The sequence below is a fragment of the Prosopis cineraria genome, unplaced genomic scaffold (assembly GCF_029017545.1).
Source record: "Prosopis cineraria cultivar Desert tree isolate PC_DT_omini unplaced genomic scaffold, ASM2901754v1 PC26, whole genome shotgun sequence".
Classification (NCBI taxonomy): Eukaryota; Viridiplantae; Streptophyta; class Magnoliopsida; order Fabales; family Fabaceae; genus Prosopis; species Prosopis cineraria.
This window is the reverse complement of record NW_026555357.1, coordinates 111187-130647: the sequence shown is the minus strand read 5'-3', so window position 1 is coordinate 130647 and position 19461 is coordinate 111187. Positions and strand designations below refer to the sequence as shown.

The 19461-nt window shown below is 30.3% G+C and overlaps 2 protein-coding genes across 5 annotated transcripts; one reads left to right on the top strand and one right to left on the bottom strand.

Annotated features, from left to right (window-relative positions):
* The first annotated feature begins 2655 nt into the window (after positions 1-2655).
* On the top strand, positions 2656-9504 carry LOC129294949 (vacuolar protein sorting-associated protein 36-like). 2 transcript variants are annotated; one of them, XM_054933413.1, is made up of 10 exons: positions 2656-3534; positions 4327-4530; positions 5431-5524; positions 5638-5695; positions 5874-5943; positions 6919-7054; positions 7129-7213; positions 7683-7769; positions 8026-8163; positions 9265-9504. In XM_054933413.1, exons 1-8 carry the CDS (start codon positions 2899-2901, stop codon positions 7738-7740), a joined length of 1341 nt encoding a protein of 446 aa, XP_054789388.1. In that variant the 5' UTR covers positions 2656-2898; the 3' UTR covers positions 7741-7769; positions 8026-8163; positions 9265-9504. The 2 variants fall into 2 exon arrangements, with proteins under 2 accessions (XP_054789388.1, XP_054789389.1); XM_054933414.1 differs by having other exon boundaries at positions 9219-9504.
* LOC129294950 (NADH--cytochrome b5 reductase 1-like) lies at positions 8482-19186 on the bottom strand. Of its 3 annotated transcripts, XM_054933418.1 has the most exons (10): positions 19038-19186; positions 18767-18943; positions 16733-16874; positions 15589-15679; positions 14104-14181; positions 12905-12985; positions 11551-11640; positions 10282-10347; positions 9254-9340; positions 8482-8706 (listed from the first exon to the last, which is right to left on the bottom strand). In XM_054933418.1, exons 2-10 carry the CDS (start codon positions 18771-18773, stop codon positions 8614-8616), a joined length of 735 nt encoding a protein of 244 aa, XP_054789393.1. In that variant the 5' UTR covers positions 18774-18943; positions 19038-19186; the 3' UTR covers positions 8482-8613. The 3 variants fall into 3 exon arrangements, with proteins under 3 accessions (XP_054789393.1, XP_054789391.1, XP_054789390.1); XM_054933416.1 differs by having other exon boundaries at positions 18767-19174; XM_054933415.1 differs by lacking the exons at positions 18767-18943; positions 19038-19186 and adding an exon at positions 16965-17656.
* Between the last annotated feature and the right edge of the window lie 275 nt (positions 19187-19461).

Genomic DNA, 19461 nt, shown 5'->3' with positions numbered 1-19461 from the left:
GCTCCATGTAGGCTGGAAAATTGGTAAAAAAAAATCAAATATCCTTTTGGTATGAAAAATGGTCTCCACTCCTTGAACCTCTTGTTAAGCATGCTTTTCCTAATGCTGACTCTATTCTTCATGCAAGGGCCTCTGATTTTTGCAATAGTACAGGAGGATGGAATTTTGATCTTTTAAGCCATTATCTTAATTCTGATGTGATCAAATGTATCTCTATTGTTCAACCTCCTAATCAGCAGGGTAAGGCAGATGTCCTTTTTTGGTGACCTTCTTCAGACGGCAATTTCTCAATTAAATCCGCTTAGAAGGTTATGGAGTCCCATAAAGATCGGCATCACTTTGATTTATGGAGTAAGATTTGGAAATGGCCTATGTATGAAAAAATAAAATACTTTCTATGGAAGGCCGCCTTAAATTGTCTCCAACTCAATCTCATCCATACAACTGGGAATTCTACATAGCAACGCACATGTCTTTTTGGTTGTAACTCTTTTGACTCATCAATTCATATTCTTTGTGACTGTGAAGAAGTTAAAGAGGTTTGAAAAAAACTTGTTAATCATAATAAGCTTAATACCTTCTTTTCTCTTAATATACAGGATTGGATTACTTGGAATGCAAGGGTTGAAGCAGGAGGCCTCAAGACTAGAAGAACCCCATGGTAGAGACTCTTTGCACAAGCTTGCTGGAATATTTGGAAGAATAGATGCAAAAAGTTATATTTAGAAGAAGATACATCGAATAATGACATTGCCTTCTTCAGTACCCAACAAATAAATAATGACATGAAGCTCCTTTCTAAAGCCCTCTGCTTGAACTGAAGAGATACTACTAGTGAGGTTAAATGGAACCCTCTAGAACACGGATGGGTTAGGTTCAACACTGACGGCTCAATCAACAAGAATGGAATTGTAGCTTGCGAAGGCATTATCAGAGACGACAAAGGGAATTGGGTTAAAGGATTTTCCAAGCATCTCGGTTATCAACCAAGCACTTCTACCGAACTTATAGGAATCCTCGAAGGTCTCAATCTCTGCCGAAATATGAATTTAGCTAAAATCAATGTTCACACTGATTATATGGAAGCACTGTCGCTTATCAACAGAGGATACCACGGAAGTCATCCATTATCAGGCATCATTAAGAAGATCAAAGATCTCATAATGAGAGATTGGATTGTTACCTTTGACTACGTTTATATAGAAGCGAATAGATGTGCTGACCTATTAGCTTATAGATCGATGCATGATACTTTCAACATTATAATTTTAGATTTTCCTCCGATAGAATGTAATAACCTCATGGTTTTAGATATAACTAGATCATAGTCCTTGTGCACGGCTTTGCTGTGGCCTTATATTCAAAAAAAAAAATCCAATGGGCCTATTTTTTATCCAATAATGTAATTAATTTAATTAATTCATCAAATCACTAATTTACCTTTCTTTATTTTGCAAAATCAAGGATTTAAAATATAACATATTATAGTAAGAGAGTGGGGGCCATGGTTAAAGTAATGATATTTAGTTCAAATTAAAATTAATAATGAGGGCAATATTGTTCCAAATTTAATTGTTCAAAATTTAAAATATATTAAATACAAGTTCATGATTCAAATCTCACCTAAAATTATCGTTCAGGGTTCACATTGCTATTTAACTCTATTATTTATCATTTTCTTTTTGTTAATTAAAAGTTAATATGGAAAGTTATATGTTACTATGTCCAAAGTTAAAAGTTTTCAAGAATTAAAAATTCTCATCCATGACTCTGATAATAATACAAAGTCTATTACCACCAATTAAAGTTGGGAATAAGGGCCGGGCTTGGAGAGCTGAGCTTAAAAGCTCTTTTTAAATAGGAGTTCAGGCTTTGAAAATAATTTTTTTAAAGTAATCGGACTTGAGGGTTTGGCTCTGATAAGCCCTATAAAAAAAGCCTCGGGCTCGAGTTTGGGTAACCCTTTAAGCCCTGTTATATTATTATTATTATTTTTTTTTAGTGGAACACATGTTTGAAACCAATGACCTGCTCACTTGATCCTACACATATTATATTATTATTAATTTTAATTTATTTTAAAATTGATTTAATATAATTTAATAAATACTAGTGTATAGTATAAAATTCCTGATATTTTTTATTTTTCTATAATTATTATGTTTGTGTATTTATAAAAAATAAATTATTTTTTAACCAAGATTTAAATTTTATTATTAGATTTCTAAATGTATGTTGTTTAATTTTTAAAAAATTATGAGAATTTTATTTTTAATTTCAGAATATTTTAATTAATTTATAATGTTTAATTTTATTTTTATTTTTTTATTTTTTTGAAAAAAAGCTTGCGAGCTCGACCATAAGCCCTTCACATAAGAGTCAGACTTAAAAAATATGATTCAGAATAGAGAACCGGATTTTAGGCTCAGGCTCTTAAAGATCGAGCCTATAAGAGTCAGATTTGCCTGTATTCCCAACTTTATCACCAATGTTGTCTTTACTAAAATCTTCCACAATGTTGATCCAACAATTATGTAACCATTTATTTATAACCAATTGTTTCTATGACACTTCAACATATCCATGAACTTATTTATCTTTATTTAACACCCATCTTATTTGATCAGTCAAAATTATCGGGAGCAACGCAAGGGATTAAAATCAATCTGGTTGCTAAGAATCTGATATCGTGATTCAGCGCACACTGGCCATCGGAACGCAATGGCCATTGGCCAATGTTTTTGGACTCCACCACCCAGTAGCTGTAATTTTTCCCTACCCTTGTACAATATATAATCATAGGATTTAAACTTGTACTTCCGCAAGATCGTTTTCTTCAGAATTTGTGGGGAAGCTTTGAAAAGACGCCAAATCTTGTCGCTGACCAGCGACTATCCCATGGCCAGACACTGCTTGCCGGCGGTTGAGCTCACCGGAAGCGGTCGACCTGTGCTTCTCCCTAATGAAATTGAATGTTATCTTCTCTCCTCTGTAGATCTTCTTTGCGAAGATGATCCCTCCAGTTCCTTTCCTCATCTCAAATCAGGCATCCTCATCCTCACCACGCACCGCTTACTGTGGCTACTTGATTCCGCCACCGCCACTGGAAGCTCCGCCTCCGCGATTCCTCTAGGCGCAATCTCCCACATTTTCACTCCCAAAAAATCTCTCAAATCCATGTTTGCTTCCCCAAGGATACGTTTCCAGCTCTCTTTATCGTCAGATGGTCGGGTTACTGACTCGGGTTCGATATCCAGATCGGTGGTGGTGACGATCGTCATGAGAGGCAAGGGGGACAGTGATGTTTTCTTGTCGAAATTTTGGGAGAGTTGGCGGGCGAGGGCTTGGGAGTTGCAGAGTGAGCCGAGTTCAAGTTCTGGGTCAGGTTCGAATGCTTCTTCTAGCGGGATGTTTTCAAGTGATGGGACCTTGAGGATGGTGGGTGTGTCGGGAATATTGAGGAAGGAGCAGGAAAGTTGGGAGAGCACAGATAGAACCTTGCAGGAAGCTTTCCAGGATTTGAATGCTCTCATGGTAATACGTCCACTTATGCTCTTAATTTCTGACAATCTATTGCGAGAAGTCAGAAAGGAATGGTGCATTATGTTAAACTTATATGGTTGCAGTTTATGAGGGCAATGGCCTTGTTATATTGAAAATTGAAGAGAGGAATATATCGAATTTTATTGTGCACCAGAACTCAAGTTTGCTGTAGTATTTAATGTCCTTAGAATTTTGTCTGATGTTTGCTTCAGAGCACTCCCATTTTCTATTGTCTTTTTTTCTTAAAATCATTGTAGCTTTACTAAGATACAACTTTAGAACAGAAACTTAGATTTGTTACTACTGTATGCATGCTGACAACTCTACATGTTGATCACACTAGGAGAGGTGTCCGAAAATCCTTCCTCCTCTACCACCTCTTTAATTGGATCTTAAATCCTACTTTTGCTCTTCTATAATATGTGTAGTCTCATGGTATGGATTATAAATTGTTCCTTTATCCATTAACTCATTGAGCAAGCAGTCCTTTTTAGATAAAAATGGAAATGACAATCTGATCCATATCAGCAAGATGAGTTAAATTATTCATTCAATATATTTTCTAATGCTCCACATAAAAAGTAATTTTTCTGTTAATTGTATTGCTAAGCTTGCCAGCCGGGTTTACCTTAATATTGTTTAAAGAGATGTCACCTTTCTCCTACTTGATCGTGGCAGCATTGTGGTTAGGTCTACTATAAGTTCTGTAGTTAATTTATTGATTAACTCGTTGTGTTTTGGACTTTTGTGTTAAGTTGTTTTGGCTTGATGTTGGGATTACAGAGCAAGGCTAAAGAGATGGTGACACTAGCAGAGAAAATGAGGCTAAAACTTTTGTCTGGATCAAATTCTCAAACCAATGAAGCAAACGATGAGGAGATGGGTTCAAAGGAAGAGATGCAAGATTGGCTATTGAGTGTTGGTATTATATCACCTGTTACGAAAGAATCTGCTGGTGCTTTGTATCATCAGCAGTTATCTCGCCAGGTTATTGTCCTTCTCTTTTATTCTCTGCTAATTCAGTCAAGTCTTATTGCTTTTCAACTAAGATGTTCATTTTAAGAAGGATTTCTTGTTTTGTCCAAGCATTTTAAAGATTGTTTTTTGTTGAATGGATGAGAGCAATGGATTTGACCATGGAGCCTTATATTACTAGTTTGTTTAATAGAGGAATTCCAAGGATGATGATTGAAGGTTTGAGACCAAAAAAATTCAGCATAATTCCAAGCCCTTGATCGGAAGATGACATTTGACTTCTGTTTGTGTGAAAAGAATCCATTTTTCTTTCCAGCCAATCATACAAGTGTAAATGAATTTTAAAGTGCCTTTGTACTCTTGATATCTGTAGAAACGGTAAAATCACTTGTTCACTAGTTTTTGAACTCCATAATCTATTGCTTTGTAGTCTCCTCCCATCATTCAGGACCATTCAGATCTACAGTAGTCCTTCCTTTAAAATGATTTGCACTTTGATTCCTCATTTAAATCGCAATATAGTTCAAATTATGTGAGGAGAATGGAGGTTGGAAGACAGGCCGTCTACTATCTGCTTTTATGGATTATGAAGGACTTCGTTATTATGTTGATCAGAATCTCGTGCAAGGCTTAAGCTCATTGAAACTTTCTCCCTCTAATATTTGGGGTGGTTGGTATGGATTTTTAGGTTTTTAACTTTGACATATGGTTATCATACTTTTTTTTTTTGGCTTTTCATTGTGCATGCTTATGAATTGGTATGTTTTTCATCATTACATAGAAGTAACAGATAATTTTTATGGTCTCAATGTTTTCAATGCTACAGTATTACCTGTTCTTTTTGACTCAGATTTCTTTTTCACATTTTTCAATGTAGTTTTAAAATACTAATTTTTTCTTGCTAATGCATAGTTGGCAGATTTTGTTAAAATTCCACTTGACAGAGCTGGAGGAATGATCAACCTCATTGATATCTACTGCCTCTTCAATCGTGCTCGTGGCACAGGTGTTGGTCAACACCCCTAGCTTTTATATTTCTGTGGATATGATAGCCTTTTGTTTCTTGGCAAAATTGTCTATACCTCCCTGTTTTGGTTGGCTGATCTGCTTTTCGTGCAGAATTGATCTCACCTGATGACTTGTTGCAAGCTTGCATGCTTTGGGAAAAGTTTGATGTGTATGTATAACATTGTGATTTTTACCCGTGTATTGGTGCATTTGTTTATTGGTTCTGTAGTGCAAACATTGTCAGTAGGTCAGATTAAATCATACTTCAAGGAGTTCTACTTTTTTCAAGATGATTGGTGTTCTCTTAAATGTATTTTGTACGTTAACTATCTCATTCATTATTTCAGCCCAGTGCTACTACGTAAGTTTGATAGTGGAGTCATGGTAATACAGAATAAATCCCATAGCGATGAGGAGGTGATTTTTTCTATCTGTTATCTTTATTGTTTTTTCAAAGTCGATTTCTCTCTTTTGGGAGTAGTCAATATAAGGTATTATGTATTGACCGGAAAAAAAAAATGTAGGTTGTCATGTTGTGATTACCTTTGAAAAATCATCTTTCCATTCATCTTCTGGAAGTGACGTTATGAAACTCTATTTGCATACCGGATAAAACGGGGGGATTATTACTGTAAAGAATATGTACTGTGCAAGTTATGTCATACTGACTTAAAAAGTTAATAAATTTTCAATGCTATTTTTTTTTCATTAAATAGTTTAAGTATTGATTTATAAGATATTGAGTTGGTTAAATGATTTTACTGCAGAGCCATAATTCCTTTTCTCTGTTCTTTCCCTTGCCTTGAGGTATTCGGAATTTTAAGTTCAATAACGACGATAATAACAAACATTAAAAGAAAAGACCAAGGTTAGGAAATTAGGATATCTGCTAGCATCTGCGGCACTACCTGATTAATTGCAATTTATTATTTAATTCCAATGTGTCGTCTTACTTGGTTATTTAAAAGATGGGTTTATATCAATCTCTCTTTGTGATTTTACCTATCAGGGTAACTGTCGTGATTGAAACCCTAGTCCAGCTATTTATACTCCCTCCGGTCCTATTTATAAGTCATTTCTACCAATCTCATCAATACCAATACAATAAAAGTACAAGGAATAAAAGTAAGTAAAATTCCAAACATGCCCCTATATAACAAATCTAAAAAGTAATGTCATGTTACTTTTTCTCTCTCATGAAGGGTAATTTTGGAAATACCTCTCAAATATTACCTAAAAAGACGCACCGTGACTTATAAATGGGACCAAATACACCTTCTAAAATTGGACTTATAAATGGGACCGGAGGGAGTATTTACGAGTATTCTGATTTCAAATAACTGTGCTTCCCTTGGAAAATCAAACTTATGTAGCTAAGGCTCCTGGGTGCAGGTTTTTGCTAAAATAAGGATGCTTGTTCTGAAGCCTGATGCTCTCCGAGCTGGGATAGGTGCTGGTGATGCTGCAAGGACACTAGGAGTTGCCCCGGCAATGGCAAAGGAGCATCTCCTTGCTGCCGAGAGCAAGGGTATGCAGCCATTCAACTCTTCAATATTCTTGTTGACATAACTATGAACTGATAAAATGTCAAATCATTTTCAGGTTTACTCTGCAGAGATATTAGCCCTGATGGGTTTCGCTTTTATATTAATTTATTCCCTGATATCAATCAAGATGACATGCATTTGTAAGTAAACTTTCTATACTTTATGGACAAATTGAGCTTGACTAATTGATGAATGTCGCCCCATCCCCAACGAAAAGAAAAAAAAAAGGAAAAAAGAGGGGGGTGGGGGAGGCTTCAGTTAACTAATGTGCAATGTTAATCTGCATGTATTTACTAATGCTTGTTTATTATTCCTAGACTTTTCATTTTCATCAAGTACCTATATTGTAAATATATAACCATTTAACTCCTTTGCATCAAGTACCTAAAAGATTCATTGTTTATTCCTGGCCTTTTCTTGAATGAATATATATATATATATATATATAATTTATTTGTGTCTGCATTCTTGTTTTTATGCAGTTGAATGTGCATGTTTTTAGTTGAGTCTTATATTTGACCAATAAAAGAAAAGAAAATCAAGTCTTACATTCATATACAAAAGAAGTTTTTGTGATAATGGACCATTCCTTTATTTGCATTTATGCAGAGTGAAAGAAAATGGAATTTATGCCTCATGGATAAAGGCAAGCCATGCTCGTGGGTAGTAAATGTTAGCTTCTTTTTTGCAAATAAGGTAATATATATTCAGGCCCTGATTTTTCTAGTCATATAATAAGACTCCCTACATATGATTCTAATATTTGGCTCCTACATATGATTCTAGTTTGATTTTGGCCCAATTTTCTCCTTCCTTAAGTACCAGGCAGTAAATATTTTTTAGAAGTATGCTTTCCAGTAGCAACTAATAATTGTTTTAAAAATCCGGGGCAGTCTTGAGGTCATTTTTTTGAGAAATAAAAGTTGATAAGACTTTGTCATTGCAATTGCAGAGTTTACATTCCCGGATTGAGCTGACAGACTTAATACATATCCAAATTGCTTCCCAATCTCGTTAATCAGCAGTGTTTTGGGCTTCTAACTCTTCCTATAACACTGTAATGCACGCGAATCCAAATGCTGAAGTTGAGGTAAGAGTTTGGATATTGATTCCACACTGTTTCATAATGTACATTTGATCCATGTTCAGTTACAGATATTTAAGGGGTTATTGCGATTCAGAAACATCAATTTACTCATGCTCTTTTCTTTTTTATCACCCTTTTTTTTTCCTGGGGATTATATATATGCTTAGCCAATTAGCTGAAACAATGCTGTTATAGAAATATTTAAAACCATACTTTTTATACTACATATAACTTATATCATTCTGGTTTAATGTTAACAAAAAAAAAAAAAAGGTTTAATGAGGGATAAAAGCTTAAAATGAACAATGACAATAGTTGCAGTGATGTCAAACTTTGTCTTGCAACAATCTTTTCCATTTTATTATTATTATTTGCTATAATTCTTAGATATATGAGATACAAATCATTAAATAAAAAATAGCAACAACCATTTCAAAGAGAAAAGGAAAACAATCAGAACTGAAACTGCATATTTGGTGCGTAGCCAAGTGCATCAAGGTGAGCAGCCATGGCTCTATTCATTGCTGGTGGACCACACATTAGTATCTGCAAAATGTAACAATTAATAAGGATCATAATATGACCGTGAAGCAAAATCTTGTGCAAAAATGAGAAGAGAAGATTAATATCTCTATTCTTGAATTGTTAATCTTCTTTAGTTTTAGTGTTTGGAACTTTGTAAATGCATTAGGGAATCTCTGAAGAAAACACACTTGTTGCACTTGAATCTTATTTTTTTATTGATCACTTTGACAAAAAGACTAATATTGAAACTGTTGGTTATATGAAAAAGAAATTCATTCCAATTGTACTCTTTCTGATCCAAAATATAAGCATTATCTTTCAGTTGATTTTGGTTCAAAATATAATTAACTTAGTAGGTGTAGAAATGTTTTTCCCCTTTTACACATTGCATTTATCAACCTAAGTTGTGTGAATTTATGACATTCTTTTCACTCATCATTGATAATTGGGACTAAGGGTAAAAAAAAGGAAAACAATATATATGTTATATTAGAACAAGAATTTTATTGGTATACGGATTATTGTTGAAGCAGTTTATATTTTGGACTGGAGGCAGTATTAAACATACCTGGATATCAGATGCAGGTGCAGGACAATGGGTTTGAATCATTTCCTTTGATATGAACCCAACCCCACCATTCCATGGTTGAGGAGGCTGCCAAGTGTGGGAAGGAAAATAAAATAAATTGTTATTTTCTCTAATAGCATATAATAATATCAAATTAATAAATTATTGTGAAAAAGAATATTTAGTTTTCTTGTAGAAGTAAGGTGAATAATGATCGCAAAGTTAAACATAGTGATGGACTTTTTTGTTTATATTTGAATATTTCTTTGAAACTTGATTAGGGTAATCAAATGATTGAAAGTAAATTCGTTAAACTTATTCTTCCTTCTTGTTTGAGTGATAATAGTGGTAGTAAATATGTTATAGTCATGATTGTGGATTTCTTTTATAGTTTTGGAGGAAATTAAACTTTTGTTATTAATTAAAAGCTTGTAAACATCCTTCTGACTTGCATCCTTCATTCAGATGAAAGTATAATGTTTATTAAGTATAAAATGCAGCAGATATTGATTCTGGATAATCATTTTCTTTCATTTTTCATAAATTTTATTCTTATAACTATCAATGTACTTTTTTTCTTTAAAAAAAAAAAAAAAGTCTTGTATAGTCTTTAGAATTTGCATTCTACCCTTGGACTTCGCCCTCCACAACCTAAGTCAAGCCCAGTCGGGTGGACCCATTCAATGTTCCAAAACTCTTTTCATTAACAAAATTCAAACTCAAGAGGCATTGAATTCCTCGTTACTTACTTAGCTTATAAGGTATTATTATCATTATCATTATTATTATTTTTTACCGACCATTATAAGATACTGTTATTGCCAGTATAATTTTGACATAGCATATGCATACATGAAACTAAAATTAATGTTTCACCAAAAAATAAAAAAATAAAAACTGAAATTAATGCTTTAAGTTTAAGAAAGAGGGCATACTCACTATTACAAGAAACATATGTAAATGTCTTAATTTTCTTTTCTTTTGATGTGTGTTAGGATGCAATAGGGAATTGAAGAAAAGCAACAAACCTGATTTAGAACATAGTAAACTTTGAAACGGTCAGGATACTTGCTTGCCAACTCATCAATTTCTTCCTGCACCAATCACACAGAAACCAAACTAAAAAAGGATTGAAGCCAGCACCGAATTTCATACCTTTATGTGTGCAAGTAATTTAAATTTGATTCTTTTAATAATTGATAGAGTGGAAGGTTTATCAAAATGTCATGAGATCAGCTATGTTATATGGAGGTGAATGTTTGCGCTTTAACGGAATCGTAAGAGTATAAAATTGAAGTAGTAGAGAGGAGAATGTTGAAATGAATGTGTTGGTATACATGTAAAGATACAATTCAAGATGAGTGTACGTGTAGCACCTATTGAATGAAAAATGATAAAAAAATTAATTTAAGATAGTTTGAACATGTATAATGAGGATTGAAGGAGACGCTAGTGAAGAAAGTAGAACGAATAATTTTGAGCTTTTTTAAAAGGGATAGAAGAAGGTTAAAGAAAATACCTATAAAAAATATTGATGAAAATATTTTAGTTAGCATTTGTAAAATCTTGGTAAAAGGTAGAGAGCATAATGGTGATGTACAATTTTTTTTTTTTTGATTAATATGTACAATTCATGTATCTAACTTCACTTAGTGGGAGAATGTTTGTTGTTATAATTGATAGTATATATATTTTATTGTCTTAATGAGTATAGGCAAACATTTTTGGGTGTATTGTCATCATAAAAAAAGTGAGAGTGAGTTGTGAGATTAGTAGAGCCTTTGAGAATTAGCTTTGGGATTAAGAACGTGTATATTTAGCTTTGACTATTAAATTTCGAATTTTCTGATTAATATATAAAAAAATTTATATTTTTCAAAGGCAATGCTAACTATGCAAAGATATCTTTACTAGATAACCCAGACAAAAAAAAGAATGGGTAATAGCATTATTTTGACTTTAACTGTCGAGCAGCAACGTAATATTCTGCCCATATCAAATAAAAGTGATGTGTGAGAAATCAACATGTGATATGGCAAAACCAAAGTCATTTACAAGGTTTATATATATATATATAGTATATAAAATACTGATAATAATAATAATAATAATAATTTTAAATGATGATTTAAATTTTTAAATTTTATCTAAGATGTGTGTCCCATATACTTCTCTAGACTTGTGAAAAAAATAGATAAATATTGTTCATTGTGTGTGTGTGTTTTTCTTTCTTTCTTTCTTTTTTCTTTTTATTTACATGGACAATTAGCTTTCAACACTAATTAACAATACTGTACCTTTAGTAGAATGTCATCCACTGTAACATTGGCATAAATAAGGTTCAGTTTCGTTTTGTCTTTTGGATTTTCTAGTATGGCTCGTGTGATCTGCAAGAAATATAAACACGTACAGATACATGCATGTCATGGTCCTAATTAATGGCTGAAATAAATATAATTAATTTAATAACCCTTCATGTTTAATTCTACTTTAATTTAATACACGTGGCTTCAAAAATTATTACTTTAATGTAATTTCTTATTTTCATTTCATGTTTCATTTTGTACAATTTTGAAACCTGATCTTAAATTAAGCGGAGCATAGGAGAAAACTGACTTCTTTAGCACGTTCTGCAAACATTCATAAAAACATTAAGTGGTAATTTTGTTCCTAAATTATAAGTAAGTTTGTTTGAGATTTTAAATTTATTTTTGATATAATATTCTTTTTTAACTTCCAAAAATGATGTAACGTCGCCACCGCCTTTGCCTTTATTGTTAATAAGAGCTGACTTTGATTGTTAATTGATTAGCAAATTATATAATATAACCTCAAACATTATAGAAAAAGAATCAAGAAAATTTTCTTAATCATTTTCTGTAATTTCTTAGTTATTTTTTAATAATTTTTTAGGTCATTGTCTGTAATTTTTGAATCTTTTTATAATTTTCTTTCTTATTTTAGGACAACTAATGAAAGTTAATTTTTATTAATGGTAGAGATGATGTTGTACTATTTTTAAAAATTAAAAAAAAATATCACTTCAAAAATGAGTTTAAAATCTCAAACATTTTTAGATATATAGTTTAAAAGTGAAATTGGCCCTTAACTCTTTATAAAATTAGGAGGTTAAATTGAAATAAAATAAACGTGGAAGAATAGAATATATTTGAGATAAGGCAAAGAAGATAAAATAGAATTAAAAAAATAAAATTTCAAATAAATTTAAAAATGCATCCATAATAAAATTTATGCTATTTATAAATTACAAATGGTGTGATTTGCTTGAGATTTCTTGTAGATGTCCAAGAATAGGCATTTATTTAATTATACTATTTATAAGTTATAAAATAAAAAAAACTAAGAAAACATAACTTTGGGTTCCTTTTGAAATTTTGCTATAGGTTCCTGTATTTTTTTAATATTCTAAGTCCTTATATTTTTATTTTTGGTATTTTAAATCTCTATAATATTATTTATAAAAGGATCTAGAGCACTGAAAAATAAAAGTGTAGAGACCTAAAATATTAAAAAAAATGTAAAAAATTATAATAAAACTTGAGTAAAATGTAGAGACCAAAAATATATTTTTTCAAAAAAGCTATTAGTGTGTCCTTAATTATAATTATAATTTATTTAAAAAAATTGTACCTGAAACATTGGGGTGATGCCAGAACCTCCAGCGAGCATTCCATACGCGCGAGCTTGATTTGGTTTGTAACTGAAACGTCCCTATAAACGACCACATTGAATCATAGCCCATTATTGAATGGGTTTTCCTTTTCCTTGCTTTTTGAGCTTTTATATGATAAAACTTATCAGGAAATAACAAACTAAATTAAATTAATTTTATAGTTGATCAATCAAACAATTTCAAATTATTTGAGACAAGAAAATAATTTATAGATAAAATTTTTTATTTAATCTCTCAATTATTAAAATATTTTTGTTGTTATTCTCTCCATCATATTATTCATCTCTAAATTGACACTAAACTTAGGCCCTATTTGGTAACTCAACATTTCACATTTAAAATAAAATTAATACACAATTTGAACCTTGAACTATATATCTACGAGTGATTTAAACTTTAAATTCATATTTGGTATATTATAAATCCTAAATAATTAAATTTGAAATAATTTTGTCCTCATTGTTAAATCAAAAGAGAGAAGGATAAAGGGAGAGTAAAATTTGAGAAAAATTGTACATTACGTCTTTTGTTTTAAAAAGTAACGGTCATTTGATTTAATTTAATGGTTGAAGTGAAATTGCTATAAATTTAATTGTTTAGTATTCAGAATGTATTAAATATGAGTTTAGGATTTAAATTACCTTTAAACCTATAATTCAAGGTTCAAATTACATATTAACACTTCAAAAATCTTTATTTGCACTTTCAGGAAGCCCAAAATTATTTAAGTATTAATTTTTATCCAAAAGGACTTTTTGGAAAACAAATTTACGTGAAGGTGGAATTCAAGACTTTTCAAATTAAAAAGTTGGATGTTGGGTATTTAATGGGTAAATAAATGTGAAAGTAATTTTATATTTGACCTTCTACCTCTGATATTTTTCCTTTTTGAGGATGTATTGATATATAATGTTACAGAGAACTGCACATATTCAAGCCAATAATGTATTAGATTTGAATAAATAGAATAAGGGAAAGGAGAACATTAATATTGAATACACACACAATAGTACTAATAAGATGTCTCATAATATAATTTTAATAGTGGAGAGACTAAATGCCAAAAATACTTAAAAATAAAATTGAAAACCTATACAAGTAATTAAAACATAATTTTACACTACTTTTAAAAGTGGATATATATATATAAAAGTACCTTAGGACCCTTGACGGCCAAGCAATCACCTTCTTTCATCTCTCTAAAATGGTGAGACATCCTTCCTTTTGGATACATCTGCAAAGTTATACTAAATTTAAATTTAAATATGCAAATCTGAGATGATATATATCATTTTAGTTTATACATAAATCATACAATATTTAATATGAGTTTTGTTAAATTTACATTTTCCTCATTTAAATAAAAATTATCTTACTTTAATGTGTGTGTATATAATATATTGGCCAATATATACTCTCTCAGTTTAAAAATATAAAATATTTTTAACCAAATTTTATCCTCTAATAAAGTAGTTACCTACTTTTCAACTAACCCAATCTTTTTTATATTTATCCCTATTAAATATCTTATAATAAATATAAAATTATTATCAATAGGGGCACTTTTAAAAAAAGGTAATGACTACACCTCGAAAGATTAAAAATATCTTACATTTTTAAATATCTAATTCCTCAAAAAAATGCCTTATATTTTTGAACGGGGAGTATATATATATATTATTTTGATAGAGGAATAAAATAACAATTTTAAAATTATTTTCATGTGTAAGGTATCAAAAATTATATATTTAGAAATTATATAAAATAAATATAATTTAGACCCGTTTGTTTTTTAGCTTATTTCATGAAAAAATTATTTGTTAAGAAAATTATTTTGTGAGATTTTACAATATTTTCTTAAAATTTTAAAAATAATTAAAATAAAAAACATTTAATTATTTTAATAAGTTATTTTGAGAAGTTAAAATAATATGGTGCTATGGTTGATAATAATTTTTTAAAAATATGGGATAATATTATAAAATTTTAAAATAATTAAATAATAAATTATTTTTATAAAATAGAAATGAAGGATGATAACACAAAATTAAAAAATAAATAACTAATAATTACTCTCTGTTAAAAAATGAAAAGCATTTTTTTGATAAGTTGAATTTTAAAAAATATAAAGTATTTTTAGTTTTTTAAGATATAATCATTGTCATTTTTTTAAAAGTGTTCTTATTAATAATAACTTTATATTTATTGTAAGGTATTTAATAGGAGTAAATATAAAAAGATAGAGTTAGTTTGAAAGTAGGTAACTACTTTAGTAGGGGATGAGATTAGGTTAAAAATACCTTACATTTTTGAATAGAGGAGTACTTTTTTATTCTTATAACCAAATTTAAAAAATTTATACTTTTTATTAAATCTTTATAGAATAAATATCTTTTTATAAAATATCTAAATTATCTAAAAGCTACTTTTTTCTTAATCAGAAACCAATTGTCCCTTTGTCTTATTTCTATTAATTTTATGTAAAATTGTCCAAAATAAATTAATAAAATAAACTAGAACTGAATGTAAGATATTTTATTTTGTTTCAGGACATATTTTCATATGTTTTAAACTAAAGAAATATGATTTTAGTAAAATTTATAATAAGTTAGACAATTTAATCTTAATATATGTATAATACCTTTACCACCAATTCAAAGTAGCCAACATCTGAATCCAAAGTGATTGGGGTATATGGTCTGGTGACTTCCTCTCCTTGGCTATCTCTTCCCCTGCTTACACAATATAATGAAGCATCCAAGTTTTATATTTTGTTTGGATCAAAAATAGGTTTCATCTTTAATCTAAACATCAAAATTTTCTTGCTGGAAAAATACAAGAAAATGTACAGAACAGCAGTTTGAAACACAAATGTGTAATTTTTTTATCTGTTTGATTTTTTTAATATTTTTAATACAAAAAAATTGACAAATTGAAAATTTATATATATTAAATAATATAGGGATGGTAAAATTTATCATAAATAGATCCCAAAATATTTAAAAATTAGGATAGTATACCTAAGAGCAAATATAATACAATATAGTTGATTTTCTTCTACCATGTTTGGTAGGTGAGAAAAATCAACAAGGTAAAGGAATGGGTGAGAGGAGACCTAGACTTTCTAGGGTCTATTCCAGCTACCCAAAAAAGTGCAATTATGAGGAGAAATATGATTTTTTTCATGCTTGACCTTATGTTTTTTAGACTTATTCAAGATGGTGAAAATTATCAATTTTTTTTAAAATATAAAGCCACAGATAACCATGTAATGAGAAAAAGTTGCAGACTCATAAAAAATCAACACCTTATTGGTGGATTGTCAAAAATCAAAACATCAATATTATTATTTGAAACTTGATAAGCAAGCCAGTTCGCACAATTATTTAATTTTCTAAACATGTGATTGAAAATTACCAGTTTTAGGCAACAAGAAAATATTTTCTCTTATTTAGAGGGTGTTAGTCAAGTTGAAGCCGAAGAAGCCCTTATAAGAAAAATAATTATAAAGAGTGAATCAAAATTCTCTAACTTAAAATACTTATTAAAATAAAAAAAATACTTTTAGGAGAGTTATTTTCAAGTGAGTTCGACAATGTTTGAATTTAATCCATTCATATAACAATATACATAAAAAAAATCTCTAGCTTAAAATCTTGTAGAAAAAAAGAATGACAATATAAACAAGGAAGAAGAGAGACTCATCCTATCTATCCTATATATATATTTCTTTCTCCAATGGATTTTGTCATCAAAATAAATAAATAAATAAACAAATAAAGGACCTGCATTTAATATGTTTTCCAATAGGAAGGCCAAGAACTGAAGTAGGTGTAGGAAGAGCAAATCTAAATCTTGCAGAATTGTGACTCAGATTTGTCTTCTTCACAAGCTTGAATTCTCTGAAGTTCTTACGATCCAAACAAGCTGAAATAAATCAATTATCAATTAATACACAAAAATCAATTAATCTACAAAATAATAACAATAATAATAAAGAAATAATTAATGGATCACCCTTGGGTTTAAGAAACAAGTTGTAGCAGTAGAAATATGCAGACGAAAGGGCAATAACAAGAAGAGCAACAGCAACACCATCAGCTAAGTGCTTGAAATCCAAATTCATCGATTCAAGTACTGATGTAACATTATTACTGAGATCAGGAACAGCTTCTTCCCCCATTTTTGATATTAATTAATCAACCAAATAATATATAATTAACCACGTGAAAACTAATAGGCACTATACTTGAAAGTTAAACTAATGAAATGAACAAGCATGCCTCCAAATAGAACAAGTATTTATATGTTCTCTTTGAATTCTTTTCGTCGTCATCTCATCATTCTTGTTCTGCAGCGAAGCGAAGAATCATTCCAAACTCTTCTAAGAGGTCCAAAGATTCTAAACTTTTACATTTTTTAAGATAAAAGTTAATATAACTGTGTGTGTGTGGGTGTGAAAAGTTGATTCACGGTTTTCATAATTTCGTGCTCATAATTTAAAAAGTTATAGTTGGATCTTTATATTAAAAAATAATTTTTGATTTAATCTTTGATATTATCATTTTACCAATGTGTGTTTTATGTCTCTAATCACCTAGATTTTTGTCACATTTTTTGTTATAAATCATATAAATTTAGAATATTGCAATAATTTGGCTCGGCCCATTATTCATGGGTAATTGTATCCAAAAAGAATATTACAATAATTTAGAATATTTCAATAATATTTAATTAATTTCACAACAGCTATTCTTTAATTCTTTTAAGCTTAAGGAGGATAGTTTACTAGGCTCAATTCAAGAATACAAAGCCCAGTGTCAATTTCTTTTTTAAACTTCGCCAAAGGCCGGATTTGTTGAACCGGGCCAAGCAACTTTTTTATCTTGGGTTGGCAAAAAGAACTTTAATTTCTCTTGGGCTTCACATTTCAAAATATAAAGCCCATTAAACAACTAAGTATTTTGGTCTAATTTGCTTGACTTTTGTTAGGCTTAACTTTAGCATAAAGTGGCCAACATCCAAATCTCTTTTCGGCTTTTTAATATTGAAAGGTTCAAAGTTTTTTTCTATAATTTTAAGTTAGGCTTTTCCTGTCACTTGTACTTACTTATTGTTTGATATCTTTCCTTTTCTTCTCTTCTAACAAGCCTTAAATGCTAGCTTAATATTGGGATACAAGTTTATAATATGACTAATTTTCATCCTAATTATTTATGTAGCATATTTTAAACCTTTTCTTCAAGTCATAATTGCCTTATTACATAACACTACATTGAGTTTAAATACATTACATGAGTGTATAAGAGTTTGTCTTTCTCTTTATTTTGCTCTCTTTACTTCCTTTCTATTAGCCTGGTTAGTAATTCAACTCTTGAAGAAAAGTCTTAAATAAACTTCATATAATAGTCCACTAGACTTAGGTTATCTATCTTCAAGATTAAAAGTAATCAAGAAAATATTTTTTAAATAATACATAAAAAGTACATTTTCATGATTTAGGAGAATGGTGATGATGAAAATTAGAATAAATTAATAATTTATTCATATTTTTGTTTATTATTACACGTAAGTAGATAGAGTTATAAATAGTTTAAGTATTAATTTATAAATTATTGAGTTGTTTAAATGATTTTACTGCAGAACCATAACCCCTTTTTCTCTGTTCCTTCCCTTGTCTTAAGGTATTAGGAATTTTAAGTTCAATAACGACGATAATAAAAAAAAGATATTGAGACTGCCCGGTCTACTTAGGTTGAAATCCAAATGGAGCAAGGATCCAAGGGGAATTCTCAAACTTGGGAATCTAAGTGACTTACAAGTCATTGATTGTGGTTCACGCGAGAGTCCACTTTCCACTGTATTACTTGAAGAACTCGTTCATCTGGAGGCATTAAGGATAGAAAACTGCAACTTGTTAGAGGAAGTCGTACGTGTGGACACTTGAATAATCCTCTACCAATGCTGAGAGAACCGGTACGTATTTGCCCACCCAACTTGAAGCACATACATAAGAATGATTCAATATTGGCGTTTCAGAACCTACAGATTGTAAGAGTAAAAAGATGTGGTCTTCTTCTACACTTGTACCTGCCCTCATCACCTGTCACATGCTGACAGGCGTTGAGATTTCTGACTGTGACAGTTTGGAAGAAATTTTCACTGATACAGCAAAAATGGCCCAGAAACGACCTTCCAGTCATTTGAAAACTATCGTTCCTGAAAATCTTTCGAAGCTTTCATGCTACTCCCTGGAGGAATTTGACTTTTCATCCCTCTAAACAGTGAGAATAGTCAACTGTCGTGCCATGGAAACATTTTCAAGGAATGTTTCCTCAACAGAAACCAACTTCTTCTTCCCGGATTTGATAAATGAGTGTGTTTATTTTATACAGGAAAAATATAACTTTAAATTCCTATACTTTGTTCGTGTTTTATTATTAGTTTTTATATTTTTTTCAGTGTTTTTAGTTCCTATACTTTTATTTTTCATTATTTTAGATCCCTCTAAAAT

Coding starts and splice junctions, on each gene's coding strand:
- LOC129294949 (XM_054933413.1), top strand. CDS start 2,899: ATGGCCAGACACTGCTTGCCGGCGGTTGAGCTCACCGGAAGCGGTCGA. Junction 4,531..5,430: donor ATCAGCAGTTATCTCGCCAG/GTTATTGTCCTT, acceptor GCTAATGCATAG/TTGGCAGATTTTGTTAAAAT. Junction 7,055..7,128: donor CCTTGCTGCCGAGAGCAAGG/GTATGCAGCCAT, acceptor AATCATTTTCAG/GTTTACTCTGCAGAGATATT.
- LOC129294950 (XM_054933415.1), bottom strand. CDS start 17,130: ATGGGGGAAGAAGCTGTTCCTGATCTCAGTAATAATGTTACATCAGTA. Junction 11,641..12,904: donor GCATCACCCCAATGTTTCAG/GTACAATTTTTT, acceptor TATTTCTTGCAG/ATCACACGAGCCATACTAGA. Junction 10,348..11,550: donor TGGATGACATTCTACTAAAG/GTACAGTATTGT, acceptor TGATTGGTGCAG/GAAGAAATTGATGAGTTGGC.